The sequence below is a fragment of the Pecten maximus genome, chromosome 19 (assembly GCF_902652985.1).
Source record: "Pecten maximus chromosome 19, xPecMax1.1, whole genome shotgun sequence".
NCBI lineage: Eukaryota > Metazoa > Mollusca > Bivalvia > Pectinida > Pectinidae > Pecten > Pecten maximus.
The window spans coordinates 27966763-27993660 of record NC_047033.1 but is presented as its reverse complement, the minus strand read 5'-3'; the positions used below and the strand labels follow the sequence as shown (position 1 = coordinate 27993660).

The 26898-nt window shown below is 35.7% G+C and overlaps 1 protein-coding gene across 1 annotated transcript; it reads left to right on the top strand.

Moving 5' to 3' along the window:
- Positions 1-10: 10 nt before the first annotated feature.
- LOC117317980 lies at positions 11-26344 on the top strand. The gene is made up of 8 exons (XM_033872952.1): positions 11-70; positions 10710-11318; positions 13841-13894; positions 17197-17511; positions 17798-17851; positions 19199-19282; positions 20913-20942; positions 22923-26344. Exons 2-8 carry the CDS (start codon positions 10748-10750, stop codon positions 24944-24946), a joined length of 3132 nt encoding a protein of 1043 aa, XP_033728843.1. The 5' UTR covers positions 11-70; positions 10710-10747; the 3' UTR covers positions 24947-26344.
- The last annotated feature ends 554 nt before the right edge of the window (positions 26345-26898 follow it).

Sequence of the window (26898 nt, the reverse complement as noted above, 5' to 3'; positions counted from 1 at the left end):
ACACATAGAGACGAGCCAAAGCATGTATACCTAACTCAAAGGCTACGTTTTGGATCTAATACAACACCAGGTAATCATCTTATGTTGTCAGTCTTTGTTACAATGTAATGTGCTTAATCACCAGTTTATAAGCTCAGAAGGACCAAGGTGAGCTTATGCCATACGGTGGTGTCCTTCGTCCTCCTGTCTGTCCATACATCCGTCAACAATTGACTTATTTGACTTCTTCATAACCACAGATCGGAATTTGAACAAATTTGGTCAGAAGAATCCCTATAGTATATATATAGCTATGGGAAAGGGACTCAAAATCATACAAATGATGGGGCTGACCCCAAGGGGGCCTCTGGGGCGGGGTCAAAAGGGGTCAATTTGGTTATATTGATATAAATTACTTCATTTCTGATACTGAGTAATAGATATCGCTCATATTTGTCTGGTAGCATCACAATTGGGTGGGGATTCAAAATGTACAAATGATGGGGCAGACACCCCCAAGAGGGCTGGGGGGCGGGGCTAAATGTGGTCAATCGGGCTATATTGATATAAACAACTTCTTCTCTGAAACGGAACAACGGGTATCTTATATTTGCCTGGTAGCATCACTATGGGGTGGGGATTCAAATTTGTACACATTGTATTGGGCTGACCCCCCAGGGGCCCGAGGGGCGGGGCAAAATGTGGTCAATTTAGCTATATTGTTATCAATGACTTCTCTGAAACCTAGCAATGGATATCACTCATATTTCCATGATAGCATCGCTATGGGGATAGTATTCAAAATTGTTCAAATGGTGAGGACCTAACTTCCTGGGGCCAGAGGGGCGGGGCGAAAAGGGGTTGATCTTTCTATTGATATAAACGACCTCTGAAACCAAGCAGTTGATCGATTGATCAATTTTGCCTGGTAGCATCACTATGAAATCAAAAATTAGGAATCAAAATTGTGCAAATAGTTGGACTGACCACCCGGGGGCCTGAGGGGCGGGGCCAAAAGTGTTCAATATGACTAGATTTATATAAGCCACTTCTCTGAAATGGAGCAATGAATATTGCTTATATAAATTTGCTTGGTAGCATCACTATTGGGTGCAGATTCGAAATAGTACAAATGATGGGGCTAACTCCCTGAGAGGCAATGCCAAAAGAGGTCCATTTGGCAATATTGATATTTAAAACGACTTTTTCTCTTGAACTAAGCAATGCATGACATTGATATTTCTGTGGTAACATCCCTAGGTGGCTGGGATTCAAATTGATACAAATGCTCACAATCACGCTAATCACGTTTTGCAGCTGCGAAATCATCACTGACCAGTATTTGTTCGACTCTTTCCGAGCTGACCTTACTTACAAATATGTCCAGGTATAAGACGTTTTTGAAAACACAATCTTGAACGTCATTTTGATTGAATGATTTCATCTTGTCAATGCATTCCCAGGCCTCGCGATCTGTAACGCATGTTTCCGTGTCAGTACCATCATCGCTCTCGTGGAACTCTAATCCTCAGGAATCTCGAGCTAATACCAAGGTTTTCCTCACGATAACTTGGGCAAGCAAAGTCGTAATTCTAATTACGGGATGTTTGAATTGTCATCTGGGTCCTACAGTTTTATACACTTTCTATAGAGCGCGTGGGTCAGTCCGAGACAAAGGTTATTAAAACTTACCTGTGCCACACTTGGCTGACTCTGACTTTGACACTTCGTATTATGTGGGTTTAAAACAACACAAACAGTGGTCAAGGGACCCTGGTATGTCTCGGTATTACCCGGGTTTTTGTCGTAACCGATTCATATTAAGTGGGTAAACAATATAAGTGAAATGTCCGAATATCTTAATGCTGATAATCGGGAACAAACAATGAGCACATGGTTTACGGTTTATTCCAAACATGGCGGGCAGCAGGGAACAACACACGCCAAGCATGTGCAGTACATATACATAAAGTCATACTAAATGCTGCTAGATAGAAACGGGCACAGCCTGGATCCTGACTTGTCGTCCTAATTACCGCATGTTATGGTATATATAATGCTACAAACATTACAATAAGCACATTGTGCACTGTTTGCACAGGGTTGCCAACCTGTAAGTAGTCCAATGTGGGAGATCTCCCACATTGGACTCTTGCAATGTGTGAGACTTTTTTACGATGTCACGGCATCACGGCGTTTTATTATTTGATTAAATGTTGCAGAAAAAATATCGGACATTAACAGATATTTAAGCCATTTATTTAATATATCTTCTTGCTTTGAAATATCTCCTCCTTTGGAACAAGCTGATAGTCAATAATTTCCTCCTCAAGTGAATCCTTCTATCCTTGGTGACATTATATGTAATCTAACTGCCAGTTATAGAACTTAAAGAACTAAAGTTTCCAATAGTTTTTGTAAGTTGATTATTAATAGTTTTATTCAATAGTTTTAGGGTTAAGATTATAAAATGTTTTGAAGCAATGGATAACTGTTCTATTCATATCATGTAGGCGTTTGAGATTTTTGGATTTAATTTCTAGTAGAAAAGTTTAAAGCTCTATGGCTAGGTACCAAAAATCCATGTCAAAGAAGGATCATGCAGGGGGAACTTTGCAATAATTTTTCCGTCACTGCAATATAGAATTCCCCGACTGTCTTGCAAAAGTAAAAATAAAATGCGATTACTTATGAATTATCATCTGTCAATAGTTTAATTTTTAGCTGTGGTAATTATATAAACCTTTATCTGAAAAACAAACTCAATGCCAACTGACAAAATGTGGCGTTTTATATCGCAAACTTAGTTATCGCGTTTAGAAGTCAGCTCTCCGAACGTGCTTCCGTCGCTACCGACCGGATGTGAAGCGCGACGCCTGGTGTAATCCTTACAAAAACTGTAAGAGTTATTCCCCTTTGAACAGTCCCAAGCTAAAGTTGTGAGGCGACTTGAGAAAACTTAATCGATGTGTGAGATTTGTACCTCACGTTACGTGAGGATTGCTTCAACGTGAGAAGGGACATTTTAGGGGCGTTTTTACGTGAGTTTTTCGTCTCACGTGCGTGAGTTGGCAACCCTGTTTGCAGGTTTCATTCGTATAAAGCGAAGTATAAGTTTTTCGTATTATCAGAGTTTGTATTAAGTGAGTTGGACTGTATAGCATTGTGGGCCATCAAGTGATAAACACAACTTTATTGTTAAAAAGGGGCACTGGGGTCTTTCCCCACCTCAAGGGACTTTTGTTATATCTTTGAAACCATTGAGATCCCCACCCTATAACCATATATAGCATTGTTTGACATATAGTGCTGCAACAGTAATCTGTGGTACGGTATATCGCGGTATTTTTATCTGGCCTCATGGTACGCTCACGGTTAATGGCGGTTTCCGTTTTTCAGCGCGGTAATTTGTTTCGCTCATTTAAATTATATATATATATATAGGAACTTTTCTGGATCCGTGTAGCTGAAACAGGTGGTTTATATTTATGTACAATCATTTAAGAATCAATCAAAATTGTCGAGATGAAGTCTTCTCGATCTACTGTCAGGAATCCTGCATTTTGATTGGCTGATGACAACTCTCAGATCTAGGTTATTTCCTAATTGGAATAATGTTTCTCGCTACTTCATTAAAGGTGTAATTTTGCTACAGATCGTACGGTGTACACAATCATGTTTATCATGCTTAAATGTTCACTCATCAATAGCGGGACCGTTTTTGTTTTTGCGGTACAAAAGGTTGGACCAGTGTTGCTAGTTTATGAAATAAAGACAGACCTGGTGATTTTATAGTCTATTACTTTCAGACGAGCCTTGACAAAGACAGTATTAACATGTATTTGCAAGTCTGTTAAGATAGGCCTAACGTTACTATCAGTAGATATTATGTTTGAAATATTACATTTGAATACTGATGGATCGGTTTGTCCTCATAAACAAACAGGCTCAGAGATCAATTGGAAATTGAGTAGAATTCTAATTGAAAACAAAATAGTTCAAGATTCAAATTAGATAATTTAAGAAGAAAACAATTACTGTAGTAATCTTTGTGAAATATTTATTAACCCAAGGTGTCAATTGTCAAAATGCCTTATTGATAGTAACAGAGACTTATATACTAATAGTATATAGATATCTAGGTCTCTGATAATAATAAGCATGTCAAAACTTCTAAGAGTTATTTTCTTTTTTATTAAACTTTATTAACATTTTTTTTATAATGACAGCTGTGATGTGATGGCTAAATTTGTACAAATAATTAACCTTGATTAGTGAATTCGTGATAGTACTGGATTTATGTTTGTATCCCTCCAATTTCAGACAGGATAAACTAATGGGGCAAGCTGTAAATGTACCGTGAGACAAGTATCGCGATACGTATCGTATCGTGAGGGAAGCGTATCGTTGCAGCTTTAGTTTGGCATGTAGAGATAAACACAATCATTTTGTAAAAATAGGCCCTGGGGTCTTTCCCCACCCCTAGGGACTTTGATTCTTTGTTATATCTTTGAAACCGTTGAGATCCATACCTCATAGCCATATATAGCATTGTTAGACATCAACAAATAAAGCTGTTAACAAATTGAACATGAACATTATTTTGAAGTTTGATCAAATCAACCAGATGAGCGATACAGGTCCTCTAGGCTTCTTTGTTCTGTTGTGAGATTCAGGTATTTATAGATTTGGTCCTGGTTTTCCTGTCTTGCCAAACAGTCTAATAACATGTTTGTTTCACAATCAGACAGTAATCCAGGCATTTATGTGATTAAAATTAAACAATTTGTAGGGAAGTAAACGCATTGGAAATCCCTAGCATTGAGTCACCAAACAAGCACACTTGCTAATGGTTGCGTGGATTAAATTTTTGAGTGCCAAGGTAAGTTTGCAAAGGGTACAGTAGTTCAGTCTAGAATTGTTATATTTCAGCATGGGTCATCAAAATTCCTTTTTATGTCTAATTTTCAGCGGCATTTGTTGACTACCTCCTCAAGTTTAGCCTTAGAACTGTCTGAGAGTCAACAGATACTGAACTGTAATTAAATTTAAATTGCCATCTTCTATATTTTATACATTATATATATATATATATATGTATATTGATTGTTTAGGGGAACAAGGACGTATCTTCAACATGGCCTGATAAGAAGTAAAGGGCCTTATCTCAAATTTATCAATTTTTAGATTTTGATAAATTACAATTCCGACTGAGTTTTTCTTATAGAATGTGTTCTTTATATCAATGGAAATTGTCTAATTCTTTTAAATCACACAGTATTTTAATCCCTTAACTCCCAGGATTTTTTAATGTAACTGAACGAAATCCGACATTTTGGTTCATCATGATTTTTCACCCTTTTGCGTCAACAGTTTTGGTAAACAATCCATATATATTTAGAAACTTGAGAATATAACCTTTTCAAATTTAGTAACAAAAGTGGTGTTTTTGCATTATTGACGTTATCATGGTAACCAAAATTTATGATTTAATGAAAAAAATTACTTATTTCATATGTTTATACATTTTAAGCCACTGAGAGTGAATTTAGTGCTAGTTTATAAATTTAATAATATATCAGACTCTTCAGGAAGGAGGATGAACACAAATAAAAGTAGTATTTTCTTTTTATTTGCAGTTGTTGTCATAGTTACTGACTGAAATTAAAAGCAGTGATTATTGTTAAAAAGTTTTTATTTCCGTTTTATCTGCCTATACTTCATTGTAAGAAATTTGATTTTGTATTACAGGTATAATGGTTTAGTCAGCAGTCTATCTATAAAGTGAATCTTGTAAAGAGGACCTATCCAGATTTTATGGCAAAACTTATATTTTTTTATTTAAAACGTTACCATGGCAACCAGAAGTGAAAATACGTAAAAATGTGATATTTTACTTGGAAAAACATGCGCATGTGCTCCCATCTGAATAAAAATGTAAAATGTAAAACAGTTTGCAGCTTAGATTGCTGTATATGATTATTAATATTAATTATAAATCATATTCATAAGTAGGTTGTTGTTTTCATGGTTTTAACATTAATAATCAATCTTTCGAAAGTTATATTTATTCCTTTCCTATTTTATGGTTTTACTCAACAACTAACATGTGCCTCCAAATCATGATATTGAAGCTGATCTTTAATCAATGTGAATTTTACCATTATGTACATTGCAGAAAATGTAAAATTGCAATTCCTCTCTTCAACATGTAGAATCTATGTACATTCTGTATCCATTTTTGGTTGCCATGGCTACCAATTTAGCAGGTGACCATTTTGATGTTTCAGGTCTTCTTCACTTGTTGTATTTGTTCTAGTTTCTCAACACTCATCATAATTAGCCACTTGTTCAGATATAGGATGATTAACAAAAAGGTCATAATAACTAGCATCTGGTACTACTATTATACTAAAAACAGATTTACTGATAAAAATTAAAATTATTGAAGGCATGCAAATCAAATGGTTATAACCATCTTTGCTCATTATTCTGTGTGTGTATGTCTTCCTGGTTGAGAAATCCTAGACTTAATTCATAGACAATAGACATGAAGAAATATAGACAAGTGAAGAAAGTCCAAGTTCCCCAAAGGAACATAGTTATTGATGAAAATTTCAGTTTGAATAATCCAGTTTGGCAGACAAATAAGTTGATTGATATAAACACTTGAACTTTGTTGGTTACATGTTTATCATGGATTATAAAGAATTCTGAACTATATTTATTACATGGCCAGGCAAGCCATATTTGGTATAAATGATATATTGATGTACCATGTTTTTGAAAATAATAATTTACTTAAGATCAAAATTACATGATTCAACTTGGAAGCAGTTGAAAAACAACACCAACACAAATATTAAGTTATATAATTTTAATCAATGACACAGAACAGTGGGAGATGGTAGCTAAGGGAAACTATGCCTAAATCTGCTGTCTCTGGTGGCAGGGGATGACATTTATCCTCTAGTATTGGTCACACCACAAATATCCACATAAATGAAGTCCTAAAGATGATGTAGCTGAAATTTGAAATGGGAGAAAATCAGTATCATAAGCATCCAGATACATGTATATACACCAATAAAATATCTTATTTACAAGGCATTACAGATTTATTCTAAAGAATATGGTAATTTATAATGCTCACTTCAAAATTTCAAATGAAACGGTCAATAATGAAGTATAGGAAATGAGCTCACATACATATAGAAAAGCAGAAAATTATGATCAATTTAAACAAAACCAAATATCCTGAGAAGCTATAAGATAATAAACATTTTAATTAGTAGTGAATTTGTAATTAGATAAATCTTGATGTCATATATTAGGCAGAATCATCCCATGTTCACATTAAATTTTGTACACCAAAAATGCAAGCTTGCTAGTAAAATTGAGACAGCTCCAGACCTTACAAGTAAGGGGAATACCTGAAACACAAAATAAACCTTATTCAAATGTTGTTGATTGCTTGTTTCAAATGGTCCTGTTTAAAAAAAATACAAAAACAAAAAAAACAAAAAAAAAAACAACTGGAGCTATCATTAATGTGGAATATTTTAAAAAGCCTTGAAATGAACTTTAGAAAGTTAAACAAACATGCCCATCCCACCAACCAAATCTGCATTTCAAATACTCATAACATTGTTCTGAAAATCCAAATAAGCACACCAATGAGTTTCCTTCTTGCCCTACTGCCAGACATTAGACATTTTGATGGTAAGATCATTATGTCTCATAAAGGACATCTCTCTATCTAAGTGTCTTATGTTTAGTGTTTAGGTCAGAGGAAACTCGGGTTACTCTCAAACAGAGAAATACACGTTATAACCCTGCTTCAGTGTCCCACTCCTCACTAATAATAACTTTGAAAACTTGTAATTACTTATTTTTTTCTGTCTTGTGTGCATCCTTAGAGGATTATTCATAATAAAGCATAAAACGATAATTACTAGCTAACCAGTATTATATCTGCCAACACAAGTATCTGCCTATCTTTGATTTATTCAAATTATTTGCTTTCAACAATGTTCCCAGCCTTTACTGGCATAGAATACTTACTGAAACATGTACAACTACACATATCTCTACACATGTATACATGCATCAGTCTATTTCACATAAAAAAAGTCTCACACAACATATAATGCTTGAATTCAGACAAAAGCTGGGGGGGTGTCACATGTTGATCCTCATCCATTTGTAGTAAGCACAGTAACAATAAAAACACTTTATAGATATGGGGGTAGGGATATGAGCCCTAACATGAATATATATATAAGAATCCAACCTATATCAGCACACCATGATCCAAACATTGTAGAATTCACAACCAGCTAAACTCAAGAACAGCTATTTGATATTTTCAGTAATCCTCTATCACCTTTTTTATCAACCATACCATGTGACTTTTTTCTGAATTTATATACCACTGTTGCAAAACTGAAATTCTATGAATAGGTCTCACTTTTTCATCTCCCATGTATTTTTCATTACGTGAAATGCAATAAAAGCAAATTCATCCAATTTTAGTTGATACATGCATGTACAGAAATTTGGTAAAAACATCAAGAACGTTTTACTATTTGTACATACAAACATATTTAATATACTGACGTAAAGTAAAAATTAGAAATTAAATTCATAGAGATAAATATTGATAATTCTGATACAAAATACTGTAATGATGAAATTTATTGTAGCATCCCCCCCACACCCACAACAAACAAAGAAAAAAGAAGAAGAAGAAGAAGAAGAAGAAGAAGAAGAAGAAAATAAAATAAAAAATAAATGAAACAAGAACTAAATCGTTGTTTTTAAAGTGAATATTGTTTTAACTGGTCATATTTCATTTGGAGCTAATATACAAATGTACACTGTAGGCCTATCTTGTAACACAATAAATGAAATTAAAGCAATATTACATGCAGATAAGATATTGCTTGTACTTTTTGTATTCTCGTGTCTATAGAACTTCACTTTATGTACTTACCTTATCTACGTTATGTTCATCTGTAGGCCTATCTGAACATGATTGTTTTTCTGTTTGTGTCCATATACAGGGTACGTCCGCAGCTCTTCATAATGCCCAGTGTCACCTCACAGTTTGTTAGTTGAGTTGACAGTGCATGGTCACTTCATATTGTTTTGGTGACGACTTGTATCAGTAATATGTTCGGTCCGCGAAAACAATCGGCACCAGGCACATGTCTATCCCACCATTTAGAAACCGAAAGTGATCATCTAGGAAATACCCGATTACTATAAATAGATTTTGCTGTCGTCGGCTTTATTTTTATTTATTCATTTTTTTTTTAATTTATTTGTATTCAAAGTATGTGCTATCACAAAAGTGCCACAAAAGTGATGTTTCCTGATGAAACCAAGACCATATATTGCGTTATGAAAACAGCAGAAACTAAAAGTTGTCGATCGTATTCGCGCAGGTGCTTGCGTTATCGACTCGCTCTTACACGACGTCAAGTTACTGCGATGTTTTGTTAAAATAATACGGATTTATTGAAACTTTTAATCATTTATTTGGTATGTTATGACTGATAGAATTGTGTATTTTGGTCAGTTTTTTCTTGGCTTCAATTGTATATGTAATGATTACTATTTTTTTATGCAAAAAATCATTAAAATTTGTCGATGTGTGCTGCGTACGGTATAGAACCATACATCACATGTACTTTATTGACAAAAAACATAACTTTTTGCAGGATTCCTGTAAAATAGTGGAATATACATAATATTGAGAGTATTGACTACCACTATTGTGAATTACAGGCATTATTTCTCGCTATATCTTAAGTAATGTGAGATACAAAATCGAATCCATGCTTGGACGATTACGCCGGCTGAAACACGACGTCAACAATTCAAAATAGTCGAAAAAAAAGTTGGCTTGTTTTTTCAACTCATCAAATGTATCAGAAAAGTTTGTCAAATGAAATTTTACAAAGAACAAATGTTGTTGGATATTTTCTCCCGTTTTACTAGGTATATTCGGTATCTCAATAGGTAAACAAATAAGGGAGATACGACCATTTCCCTAACACCGACGTGCCATTGGCGTAGTTTGGCGTAGTTGGGAGTTAAGGGGTTAACAGAACTGTAGATGTTGTAGATGTAGTATAAGAGGTAGAGTTTATATACCTTCCCATTTTGGAAAGCTAAATTGCCCCCGACCCTGTGTTACAAGACCACAATTAGTTTCATTATACATACTACAAAAAACCTCATTGGTGGCGATGGTGGGGTAGAGTTGTTATTGTTGTTATGAGTTGGCCCGGACAACATTTCTAGTTTTATTCCCTTATGATATAAAAATATGTATATAACAGTAATTGAATCATTCAAGTATCTAATAGAATTCGAATATTGACCTTTAAATCTTTTTGTTGAAACTACGCGCATCAATCTGCATGTTGTCTCGTATTGGTGGCTGCTTCAGGATAAAATACCAAAAATGTTTAAGTACTGGTTCTTATCACTTAAAAAGCCATTCAATAACCTATACAAAAGGTCATTTTACTCCAGATTATATGAGACAAGGTATATTGAGAAATGGTTTATTAAGAAATGATATAAATTCTTATGTTAAGTAAAGTTTAAGTAGAGAATATAAAGATTGTACAAATGCAGTATTTTCACTTGTTACATCAGATTTCAGGTGACAGTTAAAGGCTCAATAAATAGTCCTGTTACTTCCTTATATTTTCCAGCATCAACATTATCTTCTGTCCTGAAACCAACTATAAGGATGTCTGCCAAGTATACTTCCACCGAAGAAACGACTAACTATGCCCGGATATGTAGACTGGTCATTGATGTCTTCCCTGACGTCTTCAGAGAGTTACTCGTCACTCGACTGCCATTTGGACTCCCTTATGGACTTTCCAGTCAAAAGGGTCAGATTATCTCCCACTTGAATAGACAACAGAAGAAAATGCTTTACCCCTCGGTTGGAGTGTTCCAAGGTTCTGAGAAGGATATGGATGTTTCTTTACTTTATATCCTTCTAAGGAATCTAGGGAACATCACTCCTCATGGAAAGGGTTGGGGTAATGTTCCAGATGCTGCAGACCGTTGTCTGTCAGCAAACATTGATCGTCTACGGATACACAGAAATGAGATAGTGCATGCCAACATTGCATATCTTTCTAATAGTGACTTTAGGACGAGGTGGGCCGACATCCGTCAAAGTGTTGAGGACATACAGAACAGCGACCTGAAGACAGGGATGTTTGTACAAGCCGTGGATAGTATACTGACCATGACCATGGACCCAGATGTTGAGAGGAAGTACATAACTCTTGTTAAGAAGATAGAAGGTAAACTGCATAAAGAATATGATTACATCACTGAAAAATTGATATTTTTAGCTCACATGGCACAAAGTGTCAGTGAGCTTATGGTATAGTGCATGGGTGGGTGTCCGTTTTCAATCTTTCCGTCAAATTTGAACTGCTAAAAACTATTAAGTCAGGTATCTTAAAAATGTCAAGACTCTTTTTGTAAAGTTCCAGAAGGCCAGCAAGTACCTAGGGCAAAGTGGTATAAAGTTTCCTCATATAAATGACCTTGACCTATTTAAGGTCTCAGAGACTGAATAGTTAAAACTCCTTTATGAATCTTCCTCTCAAGTTCTAAAAGACCCAGGCAGTCATCCTTTGCCAGTAGGTTCCTGCTATAGAGTGCTATTAAATTTCCTCATACCAAAGACCTATGGGCCTATTTCCATGGTCACATGAATCAAATAATATGTTAATGACTTCCACAATTTTCTTCTGGAGATCTAGAAATCTGAAAGGCTTGATATTTTGGCAGCAGGTACCCAGGGCAGAATGGTATAAATACATTGTACTTTTATTAGATACAATGTACTTTGATCAGAAACAATGTATTTTGATAATTTAAGATACACCGTATATTGATTATCTACATTGTACTTTGATCACATACAATGTATTTTGATTAGATACACTGTATGTTGATTATATACATTGAACTTTTATCAGATACATTGTACTTTGATCAGATACATTGTACCTTGATTAGATGCATTGTAAATTGATTATTGTACTTTGATCAGATACACTGCACTTTGATCAGATACATTGTACTTTGATCAGATACATTGTACTTTGATCAGATACATTGCACTTTGATCAGATACACAGTACTTTGATCAGATACACTGTACTTTGATCAGATACATTGTACTTTGATCAGATACAGTACACTGTACTTTGATCAGATACATTGTACTTTGATCAGATACATTGTACTTTGATCAGACTGTACTTTGATCAGATACATTGTACTTTGATCAGATACATTGTACTTTGATCAGATACACTGTACATTGATCAGATACACTGTACTTTGATCAGATACATTGTACTTTGATCAGATGCACTGTACTTTGATCAGATACACAGTACTTTGATCAGATACACTGTACTTTGATCAGATACATTGTACTTTGATCAGATACATTGTACTTTGATCAGATACATTGTACTTTGATCAGATACATTTCTTGTTACCGCTATTTCTCAGAAAGTACCAAAGGGATCTGTCTCAAATTTCATATGCAGACTCTCCTTGGGCCCTAGATATGCATTTCTCAGAAAGTGCGGAAGGGATATCTCAAATTTTACTTATAGACTCCCCTTGGGCCCTAATTATGCATCTTGCATTTGGGACCGATCGGAAAACAACATGGCTCACAGGCAGCCATCTTGGATTTCGATAGTTGAAGTTTGTTACCGCTATTTCTCAGAAAGCACCTAAGAGATATGTCTCAAATTTCACATATAGACTCCCCTTGGTCATTAGTTATGCATATTGCATTTTGGGACCAATCGGAAAACAACATGGCCGACAGGCAGCCATCTTGGATTTTGACAATTGAAGATTGTTATTGCTATATCTGAGAAAGTACTGAAGGGATCTTTCTCAAATTTCATATGTAGGTTCCCCTTGGTCCCTTGTTATGCATATTGCATTTTGAGACCAATCGGAAAACTACATGGCCGACAGGCAGCCATCTTGGATTTTGACAATTGGAAGTTTGTTACCACTATTTCTCAGAAAGCGCCAAAGAGATATGTCTCAAATTTCACATATAGACTCCCCTAGGCCTTGGTCTGCAGCCATCTTGAATTTTGACAACTGAAGTTTGTTATCGCTATTTCTGAAAAGGTACTGAAGGGATCTTTCTCAATTTTCATATGTAGGTTCCCCTTGGTCCGTCATATTGCATTTTTGGACCAATCTGAAAACATTGTCGACAGACAGCCATTATCGCTAAATCTCAAATTCCATATATAAGTTTCCCTTGTTTGAAAAGCACTGGAGGGATGTTTCTCAATTTACACAGATTAGTAAGAGGAAGGGAAAAAATAGAAAAGATCAATCTGATGTGGAACCTATCAAGATCATTCAATGGTGGGCACCAAAATCCCTCTGGGATATCTCTTGTTTCAGATACATTGTATTTTGATCAGATACACTACTTTGATCAGATACATTGTAATTTGATTAGATACATTGTATTTTGATTAGATACATTTTACTTTAATCAGATACATTGTACTTTGATCAGATACACTGTACTTTGATAAGATACATTGTACTTTGATTAGATACATTGTATTTTGATTAGATACCATGCATTTTGATTAGATACATTGTACTTTAATCAGATACACTGAACTTTTATCAGATACACTGAACTTTTATCAGATACACTGAACTTTTATCAGATACACTGAACTTTTATCAGATACACTGAACTTTTATTAGATACTTCAAGACTACACTGTACTTGATTCTCTTTTCTATTCAGGGGAAATCAGTGACATGAAAGACGAGATGGCAACAAACTTTGATGAACTCAAAGGTATCTAACTCAGATTAGATTTTGATGACTTATGTATGTTATATAGAGGTACTTAATACATGGTATCTGAGACTGGTGATCTGACCCAGAGTTTATACCAAACCTAATGTACATGACTAATGTATCTAGAAGTACTTAATACATGGTATAGTGATCTGACCCAGAGTTTATACCAAACCTAATGTACATGACTAATGTATCTAGAAGTACTTAATACATGGTATAGTGATCTGACCCAGAGTTTATACCAAACCTAATGTACATGACTAATGTATCTAGAAGTACTTAATACATGGTATAGTGATCTGACCCAGAGTTTATACCAAACCTAATGTACATGACTAATGTATCTAGAAGTACTTAATACATGGTATAGTGATCTGACCCAGATTGTATACCAAACCTAATGTATCTAGAAGTACTTAATACATGGTATAGTGATCTGACCCAGATTGTATACCAAACCTAATGTACATGACTAATGTATCTAGAGGTACTTAATACATGGTATAGTGATCTGACCCAGATTGTATACCAAACCTAATGTACATGACTAATGTATCTAGAGGTACTTAATACATGGTATAGTGATCTGACCCAGATTGTATACCAAACCTAATGTACATGACTAATGTATCTAGAGGTACTTAATACATGGTATAGTGATCTAACCCAGATTGTATACCAAACCTAATGTACATGACTAATGTATCTAGAAGTACTTAATACATGGTATAGTGATCTGACCCAGATTGTATACCAAACCTAATGTACATGACTAATGTATCTAGAGGTACTTAATACATGGTATAGTGATCTGACCCAGATTGTATACCAAACCTAATGTACATGACTAATGTATCTAGAGGTACTTAATACATGGTATAGTGATCTAACCCAGATTGTATACCAAACCTAATGTACATGACTAATGTATCTAGAGGTACTTAATACATGGTATAGTGATCTGACCCAGATTGTATACCAAACCTAATGTACATGACTAATGTATCTAGAAGTACTTAATACATGGTATAGTGATCTGACCCAGATTGTATACCAAACCTAATGTACATGACTAATGTATCTAGAGGTACTTAATACATGGTATAGTGATCTGACCCAGATTGTATACCAAACCTAATGTACATGACTAATGTATCTAGAGGTACTTAATACATGGTATAGTGATCTGACCCAGATTGTATACCAAACCTAATGTACATGACTAATGTATCTAGAGGTACTTAATACATGGTATAGTGATCTGACCCAGATTGTATACCAAACCTAATGTACATGACTAATGTATCTAGAGGTACTTAATACATGGTATAGTGATCTAACCCAGATTGTATACCAAACCTAATGTACATGACTAATGTATCTAGAAGTACTTAATACATGGTATAGTGATCTGACCCAGATTGTATACCAAACCTAATGTACATGACTAATGTATCTAGAGGTACTTAATACATGGTATAGTGATCTGACCCAGATTGTATACCAAACCTAATGTACATGACTAATGTATCTAGAGGTACTTAATACATGGTATAGTGATCTAACCCAGATTGTATACCAAACCTAATGTACATGACTAATGTATCTAGAGGTACTTAATACATGGTATAGTGATCTAACCCAGATTGTATACCAAACCTAATGTACATGACTAATGTATCTAGAGGTACTTAATACATGGTATAGTGATCTAACCCAGATTGTATACCAAACCTAATGTACATGACTAATGTATCTAGAAGGTACTTAATACATGGTATAGTGATCTAACCCAGATTGTATACCAAACCTAATGTACATGACTAATGTATCTAGAGGTACTTAATACATGGTATAGTGATCTGACCCAGATTGTATACCAAACCTAATGTACATGACTAATGTATCTAGAAGTACTTAATACATGGTATAGTGATCTAACCCAGATTGTATACCAAACCTAATGTACATGACTAATGTATCTAGAGGTACTTAATACATGGTATAGTGATCTGACCCAGATTGTATACCAAACCTAATGTACATGACTAATTTATCTAGAGGTACTTAATACATGGTATAGTGATCTGACCCAGATTGTATACCAAACCTAATGTACATGACTAATGTATCTAGAGGTACTTAATACATGGTATAGTGATCTGACCCAGATTGTATACCAAACCTAATGTACATGACTAATGTATCTAGAGGTACTTAATACATGGTATAGTGATCTGACCCAGATTGTATACCAAACCTAATGTACATGACTAATGTATCTAGAGGTACTTAATACATGGTATAGTGATCTGACCCAGATTGTATACCAAACCTAATGTACATGACTAATGTATCTAGAGGTACTTAATACATGGTATAGTGATCTAACCCAGATTGTATACCAAACCTAATGTACATGACTAATGTATCTAGAGGTACTTAATACATGGTATAGTGATCTGACCCAGATTGTATACCAAACCTAATGTACATGACTAATGTATCTAGAGGTACTTAATACATGGTATAGTGATCTGACCCAGATTGTATACCAAACCTAATGTACATGACTAATGTATCTAGAGGTACTTAATACATGGTATAGTGATCTAACCCAGATTGTATACCAAACCTAATGTACATGACTAATGTATCTAGAGGTACTTAATACATGGTATAGTGATCTGACCCAGATTGTATACCAAACCTAATGTACATGACTAATGTATCTAGAGGTACTTAATACATGGTATAGTGATCTAACCCAGATTGTATACCAAACCAAATGTACATGACTAATGTATCTAGAGGTACTTAATACATGGTATAGTGATCTGACCCAGATTTTATAATGTATTGACTCCCATTCAGCTTTATTGATATCCAATGGTTAAGAAAATGATCAGTGTTGAAATAAACAAGAAAATAGACAGCCATCTTGGATTTTATTTGTTGAAGTTTCAATTATCACCGTTTCTGACAAAGTTCTTGATGGATCTCTCTCAGATTTAATTTGTAGGTTAATCTTGTTTTCAAATGATGTAAGTGGAAAAGAGAAAAGATGAAAAAAGTGGAATGTAGACCTGTCTGGCATAAATTCAATTAAGATCCTTTTAATGATTTTTGACCATATGTACACATAGCAAAAATGTTCATATACCTAGTCGCTTAAAATTGTCTTCTACTGACTGTTTTGATCAAGAAATACTGTTTATGGGAGAGGACAATTACAGGTACATGTATGTAATAGAAAGAAATGCTAATAAAGGTGTTTTTATTCAACATTTTGACAGGCACTGTTGCTGCTGTGAGTGATGAAGTTGGTGATGTTAGGAAAGAAGTTACTGCTGTGAGTGATGAAGTTGGTGATGTTAGGAAAGACGTTACTGCTGTGAGTGATGACGTTGGTGATGTTAGGAAAGACGTTACTGCTGTGAGTGATGAAGTTGGAGCTGTTAGGAAAGACGTTACTGCTGTGAGTGATGAAGTTGGAGCTGTTAGGAAAGACGTTACTGCTGTGAGTGATGAAGTTGGTGATGTTAGGAAAGACGTTGGTGCTGTGAGGGAAGATGTCAGTGCCCTGAAACATTTCTCATCGACAAATGGAGGTATAACAGACAGTCATAAGTGTGTTGGTAAATATGAGATGGGAAGAACTTCAAAAATCTTCTTTTGAAATTTTCAACAATGTTTGGTCAGTAGGTACTTAATGCTTAATGATCAAAAGGCAAAGAGGAGGGATTGAATCAGTAGAAAAAACCAGTCTATCTTATTCACAACAGAAGAGGGAAATTATTACTTGTTTGGTGTCAGCTGTATATTAAAGAAATTACTCTTGATAAGATGCCCTGTATGTTCTTGAGTCTGTACAATGACATGTTTTGTTCTTTTTAGTGGAAATTGGTGACATCAAAGATCAGATGACAACAGACATGGATAACCTAAGAGGTATGTTATGTAGGATTTTCTACCATAAAATGATTGACCGCTGGGCTGCAAGGTTTTGAAATGAGGTCTTATACATCCAGCCATAGGTGAAGTCTCTCTTGGGGGATCAGGCCCATGGGGGCATGTCCCTCCAACCCCTAACCCCTTCCCTGGGGGGGGGGGTTGAATTCTAGATGCAGTTTCCTTCATTCTGAACATAAAATATTAGATCTTACACCAATGGATTATTTAAAAAAAAAAAAATGAAAAAAAAATAAAGTAAATGAGGGAAACTTCATATGCACATCATACATTTGGATGAAACTGTTGGCAGCCTAAAGGGATGCTGGTCTTGACATTCTGGCTTCCCAACCAGATTCCGGGCAGCCCTGGGCTGCCTGGCTACTGTTAGTGTCGATCCCTGGTCACTGTATATGGATAATCTAAGAGGTATGATATGTAGGATGTTCTAACATAAAATGATTGTACACGTGTGACAACAGACATAGATAACCTAAAAGGTGTGATATGTAGGATGTTCTAACATAAAATGATTGTACACGTGACAACAGACATAGATAACCTAAAAGGTGTGATATGTAGGATGTTCTAGCAAAAAATGATTGTACACGTGACAACAGACATAGATAACCTAAAAGGTGTGATATGTAGGATGTTCTAACATAAAATGATTGTACACGTGACAACAGACATAGATAACCTAAAAGGTGTGATATGTAGGATGTTCTAGCAAAAAATGATTGTACACGTGACAACAGACATAGATAACCTAAAAGGTGTGATATGTAGGATGTTCTAGCAAAAAATGATTGTACACGTGACAACAGACATAGATAACCTAAAAGGTGTGATATGTAGGATGTTCTAACATAAAATGATTGTACACGTGACAACAGACATAGATAACCTAAAAGGTGTGATATGTAGGATGTTCTAACATAAAATGATTGTACACGTGACAACAGACATAGATAACCTAAAAGGTGTGATATGTAGGATGTTCTAACATAAAATGATTGTACACGTGACAACAGACATAGATAACCTAAAAGGTGTGATATGTAGGATGTTCTAACATAAAATGATTGTACACGTGACAACAGACATAGATAACCTAAAAGGTGTGATATGTAGGATGTTCTAACATAAAATGATTGTACACAAGTGACAACAGACATAGATAACCTAAGAGGTATGATATGTAGGATGTTCTAACATAAAATGATTGTTCACGTGTGACAACAGACATAGATAACCTAAGAGGTATGATATGTAGGATGCTCTAAGATGAAATGATTGTACATGTGTGACAACAGGCATAAATAACCTAAAAGATTTATTTTTAAGACACTGTTGCTGCTGTGAAGGAAGATGTTGATGCTGTGAAAGAGGATGTCAGCGCCATGAAACAATCTTCATCCACAAATGGAGGTATGATAGACTCTGGGGCTAGGGTGTTGGTAATATATCTGAAGAACTACAAAAAACATGAAATTTTTGAGGTTCGAGATTAAACCATGTTCTTTGTCCTGAAGGTACTAAGATAAAATTCCATCAGTATTTTTTGGTCCTTAATTATATCATAACTATGACAAATTTATAAGGTATATCTGTAGCGAGGTTTAGGGGGTTTATTTCTGTCTGCCTCCTGTCTGTCTGTCTGCTTGTCCGTCTGTACTCACTCAAGTATATGCGTGAGTTGCATTAACATTTCATCCTTCAGAAGTCAGAAGGCAACAGTTTTTAGCTCACCTAACCAGAAGGGCTGGTGAACTTGTGCCATGGCGCGGCGTCGACATCAAGCGCCTGTCAACAATTGCTTCAAATCACTACTTGTCAAAAAGGCGTGAACAGATTTGAACCAAGAAGATCATTGGGGGAAGGAAAATAGATTTTGCATAAATGATGGCTATGACTCCCCTCGGGCCTGAGGGGCGGGGCCCAATTATGGAAATAGAGGTCAATCATATATAAATCACTTTATTGTTACAAAGTACTCAATTGATTTGAACCAAATTTGGTCAGAAACATCCTTGGGGAAGGGGAACAGATTTTGCATAAATGGTGAGGCCAGAAGTGCCTAATAGTGGAAATATAAGTAAATCCTTTAAAATTGCTACTAGTCCTGAATGACAAAATGTATTTTGATGAAATTCTAGTCTGAAGCATCATTGGGCAAAGGAGATCTAAGGTTGTGTAAATGGAAGGAGGTTTGGGTCCCTTTGGGCTGGAGAAGGAGGGGGTGGGGGGGGAGCTAATATGGGAAATATTGCAAAACAAATGGATTTGGTTTACTTGGTGGAAACCATAGTTGGAAGATGCATCAAAAACTATAGTTTTGCCATAATTACTGATATATCCAGGTGAGTGGTGTTTGCCTTCTAGGCCTCTTGTGTTTGTTTACCTGTTTACCCCAAACATCATGACGTCAGCATACATGTGTGTTTTACAAACCGAAAAAAAATAGGATAGATTAGAACAATTACAGAAATCATATCAAATCTTTGAACTCACAAGTTGTATCTGTCCATTTGTCCATCCAAAATTTTGTAGGAAGAATCAGGAAACCCAAGCTTTACAAGATAAATGATAAAAGCCCACTTCAGAAATAAAAAGGCCTTATACAAGATATTTTGTGAACCCTTGAACTTATATATAGTTCATATTTACACTATAACATCCCAAAACACCAAGCTATGAAAATCAGATTTAATTTTAATTTTCAATTAAGGTAAAACGGTCAAAGGTCACACTTGAAAACTCAGTTAATGTTTCGCAGCATACCTGTATAGGCAGACATTCATTATCAATGTAGCGCCCAGATAAATTGTCAAATATTGCTGGGCTCTGTCTGATGTGTCAGTACTCTCACTATAGTTCTGTCAATATTAAGATGATCATGTGGATTATTGGCAAGGATTCCAGGTATTGATAATTATTTCAGGATTTACCCAAATTCCAAAAGTCTTGTCTTTCACATAGAAAATAAAAATACATTCAAGCTCTGTTCTGGTTCTTAATCGTTGTGAAATATCTAATATTGGATCCTTGTGTTTTACAGGAAGGAATCCTAAGTGGAGAGCTGTGATAGGTGAGTCTGCTAAAGGATGTTGGACATGAAGATATTTTTTGATGGCAGAGAGGTCCAGGAAACCATCCATTTCAACACAAACTTCATCAATGACATGACATCAGCTTGTGAAATATTTGAAACATTAATGTTTGTGTGTTAAAGACCACACAAAATAATTGATTGTGTATAAACAATAACAATCTCTATAATCATCCATCAAAGGTCATGGCCATATGTTACCTGATACGTCATGTTGTCATTGTGGCTGACTGATGGAAGTAGAGGTTACGCAATGAGTAGGTTCTGGTATATGGTATTTATTTCACATATTAGCTCACCTGGTCCAAAGGACCAAGGTGAGCTTATGCCATACTGCAGTGTCCGTCTGTCGTCCGTCCGTCAACAATTGACTTCTTCATAACCACAGATCAGAATTTGACCAGATTTGGTCAGAAGCATCCATATGGGATGGGGACTCAAAATTGAACAAATGGTAGGGCTGACCCCCCAGGGATCTGAAGGGCGGGGCCAAAAGGGGTCAATTATCATAAGCAACTTCTTCTCTGAAACAAAGTAAAGGATATTGCTCCTATTTGCCTGATAGCATCACTATGGGGTTGGTATTCAAAATTGTACAAATGATGGGGCTGACCCCCCAGGACCCTGAGGGGCGGGGCTAAAAGGGGTCAATATAGCTATATTAATATAAACGACTTCTTCTCTGAATCCGAGCAATGGATATTGCTCATATTTACCTGGTAGCATCACTATTGGGTGGCGATTCAAAACTGTTCAAATGATGGGGCTGGTCCCCTGGGGCCTGATGGGCGGGGCCAAAACGGGTCAATTGGGCTATATTGATATAAAGGACTCTTCTCTGAAACCGAGCTATTAATATTGTTCATATTTACCTGGTAGCAACACTATGAGTCGGGGATTCAAAATGGTACAAATGATAGGACTGACCCCCTGGGGCCTGAGGGGCGGGGCCAAAAGGGCTCAATATAGCTATATTGATATAAACGACTTTTCTCTGAAACCAAGCAATGGATATCGCTCATATTTGTCTGGTAGCATCACTATGGGTTGGGGATTCAAAATTGTCCAAGTGATTGGGCTGACCCCAGGGGCCTGATGGGCGGGGCCAAAAGGGGTCAATTGGGCTATTTGATAAAAACTACTTCTTCCCTAAAACCGAGCTATAAATATTGTTCATATTTGCCTGGTAGCAACACTATGAGGTGAGGATTCAAAATTGTACAAAAGGTGGGGCTGACCCCCCAGGGGCCTGAGAGGCAGGGCCAACAGGGGTAAATATACCATAAATATTCGCGTATAGTGCACACTTTTTAGCTCACCTGGTCCGAAGGACCAAGGTGAGCTTATGCCATACTGTGGCGTCCGTCGTCCGTCGAAATGATGGGGCTGACCCCCCTGGGAGCTGATGGGTGGGGCCAAAAGAGGTCAATTTGGCAGAATCGATGTAAACAATTTTTTATCTGAAACTTAGCCATGGATATCTCTAATATCTGACTGGTAGCATTCCCTTGGGTTAAGGATTCAAACAAAATTGTACAAGTTTTGAGGTTGACCCTCCAGGGGGCTGAGGGGGGGAGCCAAAAGGGGTCAATTTAACTAAATTGATATGAACAACTTTTTCTCTGAAACAGCTCATATTTGACTGGTAGTATCCTTTTGGGTAGGGATTAAAAATTTCATAAAGGAAGGAACTATTTATTGTTTCATACCTCATACAATCCTGGTGAGCGATATAGACCCTCTGGGCCTCTTGTATTAAATTTTATTTCATTTTGGAGAGATATGTATTTGAAATACAGATATAACTATTTAAATAAATATCTCTAATGTTTAATAATAAGAAATATCTTACTTATATATCTGAATTAAAAATAAGTCTTGTGATTTAACATGAAAATTATTCTCAAATTTCAAAAGTAAAATTATAATTTAATAAAGTCTTAATCTTTCTGTTTGCAGATACAACAAGATCAACAACCATTGATCAAACCACAGAACCTGAGGTGATCTCTACACAAGCCTTGGAAGACGCTAAAGAAATGATCAGAAAGAATAGCATTGTCCTCATCAAGGGTGCCTCAGGGGATGGGAAGACTTTGATGGGTTACCAACTGTTGAAGTGGCTAATGGACGGCGATAATAAGGATACCAGACTGTCAAAGGATCCTGTCCAGCTTTACAGCATGGCCATATGGGACGAAATTGTTGAGCCAAACACACAATTAGCTGTATATATTGATGATGTTAGTGGGGAAATCGCTGAAGATTTAAAGAAAAGGGAAGTCTCCATTAAGTCGACATTTTGTGGGAAACTCAATAATAGATCAAACTGTTTGGTACTTAATGTTCGAGATGAAATTTTCAAAAGCACACAATTATCTTCTTGTGAATGCTTCAAACAAAATATCATTGATTTGAGAGGTAAAAACTGCATAACAATCGCAGAAAAAAAGCTTATTTTAGAAAGTTATGTCCGAGAAATTAAAACCTTCCCTAAGGGAAAGGAATATGAAACAGTCAAACTTGCCCCAGATATAGGATTTCCACTGTGTTGTCGACTTTATAGGGATGTTCTCAGCTTACAAAAAGAGGGGGTTAATTTCTTCAAACATCCATTTCATTTCATGGAAATAACTTTGAAGAAATTACCAAAGGAGCACTTTTCTGCTCTTCTGTTTCTCTTTCTCAATGATGGGAGGGTTAAGGAATTGGATTTAGATCCTAAAAACAGTAAAAGTGTTAACAAGAAAAATCTTGATGAAGCTTTCCAGGGAATTAAACTTGATCATGCAGACAAAATCAGATCTCTGCGGAAAAGTTTAGATTTAATGTTGGGTTCTCTGGTTGTAAAAAGAACATCTTTTTTTCATCATGGTTATGAATACAAATTTTGTCATGATTCTGTTCATGACACTGTTGTCCTTTTGTATGGCAAGGACACACCAATTGGGTTTATAGAAAATTGTCCCCTAAAGTTCCTCCGCTATATATCAACATCAAAATCCACCGCTAAGAAAATACTTATATCACCTAGTAATGAACACATGTATAAACGTTTGGTCAGAAAGTGTGAATCTGATGTCCAAATAAACTGGATTCCTGATGTATTTGACTTTATAGTTAGATTAGACTTATGGTCAGACACAAAGTTTCTACGGGGGTTTATTCGTTGGCTAAGTGGTCAGAATTATGACAATAACTTATGCCACCGGATAAAATGTGGGTTGTTAAATGGAGCATGCTCTATTGGTTTAGAAGATTGTGTCACATATCTCCTTTCTGTGGGTGTCACACCTAACAATGATACACCGTTTAGAGTAGTGGAGAGTGGGAGTGTACAACTACTGCGTCAACTACTGAAGTATGACGTCATTCGTACAGCGAGGGCACGTGAGTCACGATCATCATATTCTGCTTACAAAATCAATGTCCTACACGAGGCGTGTTTGTTTGAGAGAGAAGAGATGGTGAACATATTATGTGACACTTATCCACACTTGGTATATGAGACTGATAGCTATATACAAAGCGCGCTCCATTTAGTGGCGATGACAGGAAACTGTGGTCTATTTCAGACAGTGGAGAGAATGTGTAGAGATAAAGTACAACATAAGTGTGAGACAGAAGATGATTGTGTAGTACAAAGGAGTTGTGTGTGTGGACAGTACAAATCACGGTTAGTGGATGGGTTCGGGTGGACATTATTACATTATAGTTGTGAGAGTGGACACAGGGAGCTTAGTTTATACCTGTGTAAGGTGTATCCAGAACTAACTACAGCTGTAGATAACGACGGGAAGACAATATTACATTGTAGTTGTATGATGGGACACAGGGAGTTGAGTTTAGAGCTGTGTAAGTTGTATCCAGCACTAACTACAGCTGTAGATAACAACGGGAAGACAATATTACATTATAGTTATAGGAGTAGAGACAGGGAGCTTAGTTCAGAGCTGCGTAAGTTGTATCCAGCACTTTGCTAACTACAGCTGTAGATAACGACGGGTGTACATTATAGTTGTATGAGTATACCTGTGTAAGACTTATCCAGCACTAACTACAGCTGTAGATAATTACGGGAAGACAATATTACATTATAGTTGTATGAGTAGAGACAGGGAGCTTAGTTCAGAGCTGCGTAAGTTGTATCCAGCACTCCGCTAACTACAGCTGTAGATAACGACGGGTGTACATTATAGTTGTATGAGTAGAGACAGGGAGTTTAGTTTATACCTGTGTAAGACTTATCAAGCACTAACTACAGCTGTAGGTAACAACGGGAAGACAATATTACATCGTAGTTGTATGAGGGAACACAGGGAGCTTAGTTTAGAGCTGTGTAAGATGTATCCAGCACTGACTACAGCTGTAGATAACCGTGGGTATAATTGTCTACATTATATAGCCTGGGGGACAACAGATGTAGACATGTTCACTGATTGTGAACGTCATGTAAAACAGTACCTAGCGACAACAGGGGGTAAGTATGACATCACGACCATACTTACTAATGACGGTAAATCTATTTTAGACTGGGCAATGGAACATACAGAGTTGTGGCAGTTATATAACAACCCTTTGTATGACCATCTTCTCAAAGTTTTTACTAAATAAAGAAACAAATATTTATACTTCTGTACACTAACTTGTGTAACATGATGACGAAAGGAACGAACAGAACACTGAGGAAATCTTTTGTAGGACCGTGTTGTCAAGTTTATTTGTAAATAAAAGTACTTAGAAATAGTCACACTTACTTCTTCACTTTCTGAACATTAACTTGTATAACATGGTGTGGATTTAAACAAAGTTAAAGTTAAAGAAAACTGTTTATTTTCATCATTGTTCACAAAAACAAACAAAAGTCGCCAGTTGTAGAAGTTTTCTTCGGTGTCAGGTCGTTTCGGTAACAAGTCGTTTCGGTACTTTTTCGGAAGTTGTTTCGGGACATTCGGAAGTCGTTTCGGTAGAAGTCCGGGTCGTTTCGGGAGACATGAGCAAGTCGTTTCGGTACTTTCAATCAACATTAGAATAAACACCTTAATTTTTTAATACATAATTAACATGAATTAATCTGTTTTTAAAACGATTCATAATTAATATACAGTCAGTATAAACACCTATGACAACAAATGTATTGATAATACAAACGGCATTGTTTTAACTCCCAAGCGCAGTGTTTTCTTTAAACCAGCACTGGTGGTTCATTCCTTTATGATATTTTCAAACTTCTATTACAGAAGCAATACAATCAAAATCAAAATTGGTATGTAACAACCCATGCCCGAGAAATAAAGGCTATACAGGGTGATTTCATTACCTTTTTTTTTTTTATTTCGTATTAGGTTTGTTAAATCATTACGTTTATACATGTAGGTATGGAATTGAATACGTTAAGTTAGAGAAATATATACATGTATAGAAATACGTTAAGTTAGAGAAATATATACATGTATAGAAATACGTTAAGTTAGAGAAATATATACATGTATATAAATACGTTAAGTTAGAGAAATATATACATGTATAGAAATACGTAAAGTTAGAGAAATATATACATGTATATAAATACGTTAAGTTAGAGAAATATATACATGTATAGAAATACGTAAAGTTAGAGAAATATATAAATGTATAGAAATACGTAAAGATAGAGAAATATATACATGTATAGAAATACGTAAAGTTAGAGAAATATATACAAGTATAGAAATACGTAAAGTTAGAGAAATATATACATGTATAGAAATACGTAAAGTTAGAGAAATATATACATGTATAGAAATACGTAAAGTTAGAGAAATATATACATGTATAGAAATACGCAAAGATAGAGAAATATAAATATGTATATAAATACGTTAAGTTAGAGAAATATATACATGTATAGAAATACGTAAAGTTAGAGAAATATATACATGTATAGAAATACGTA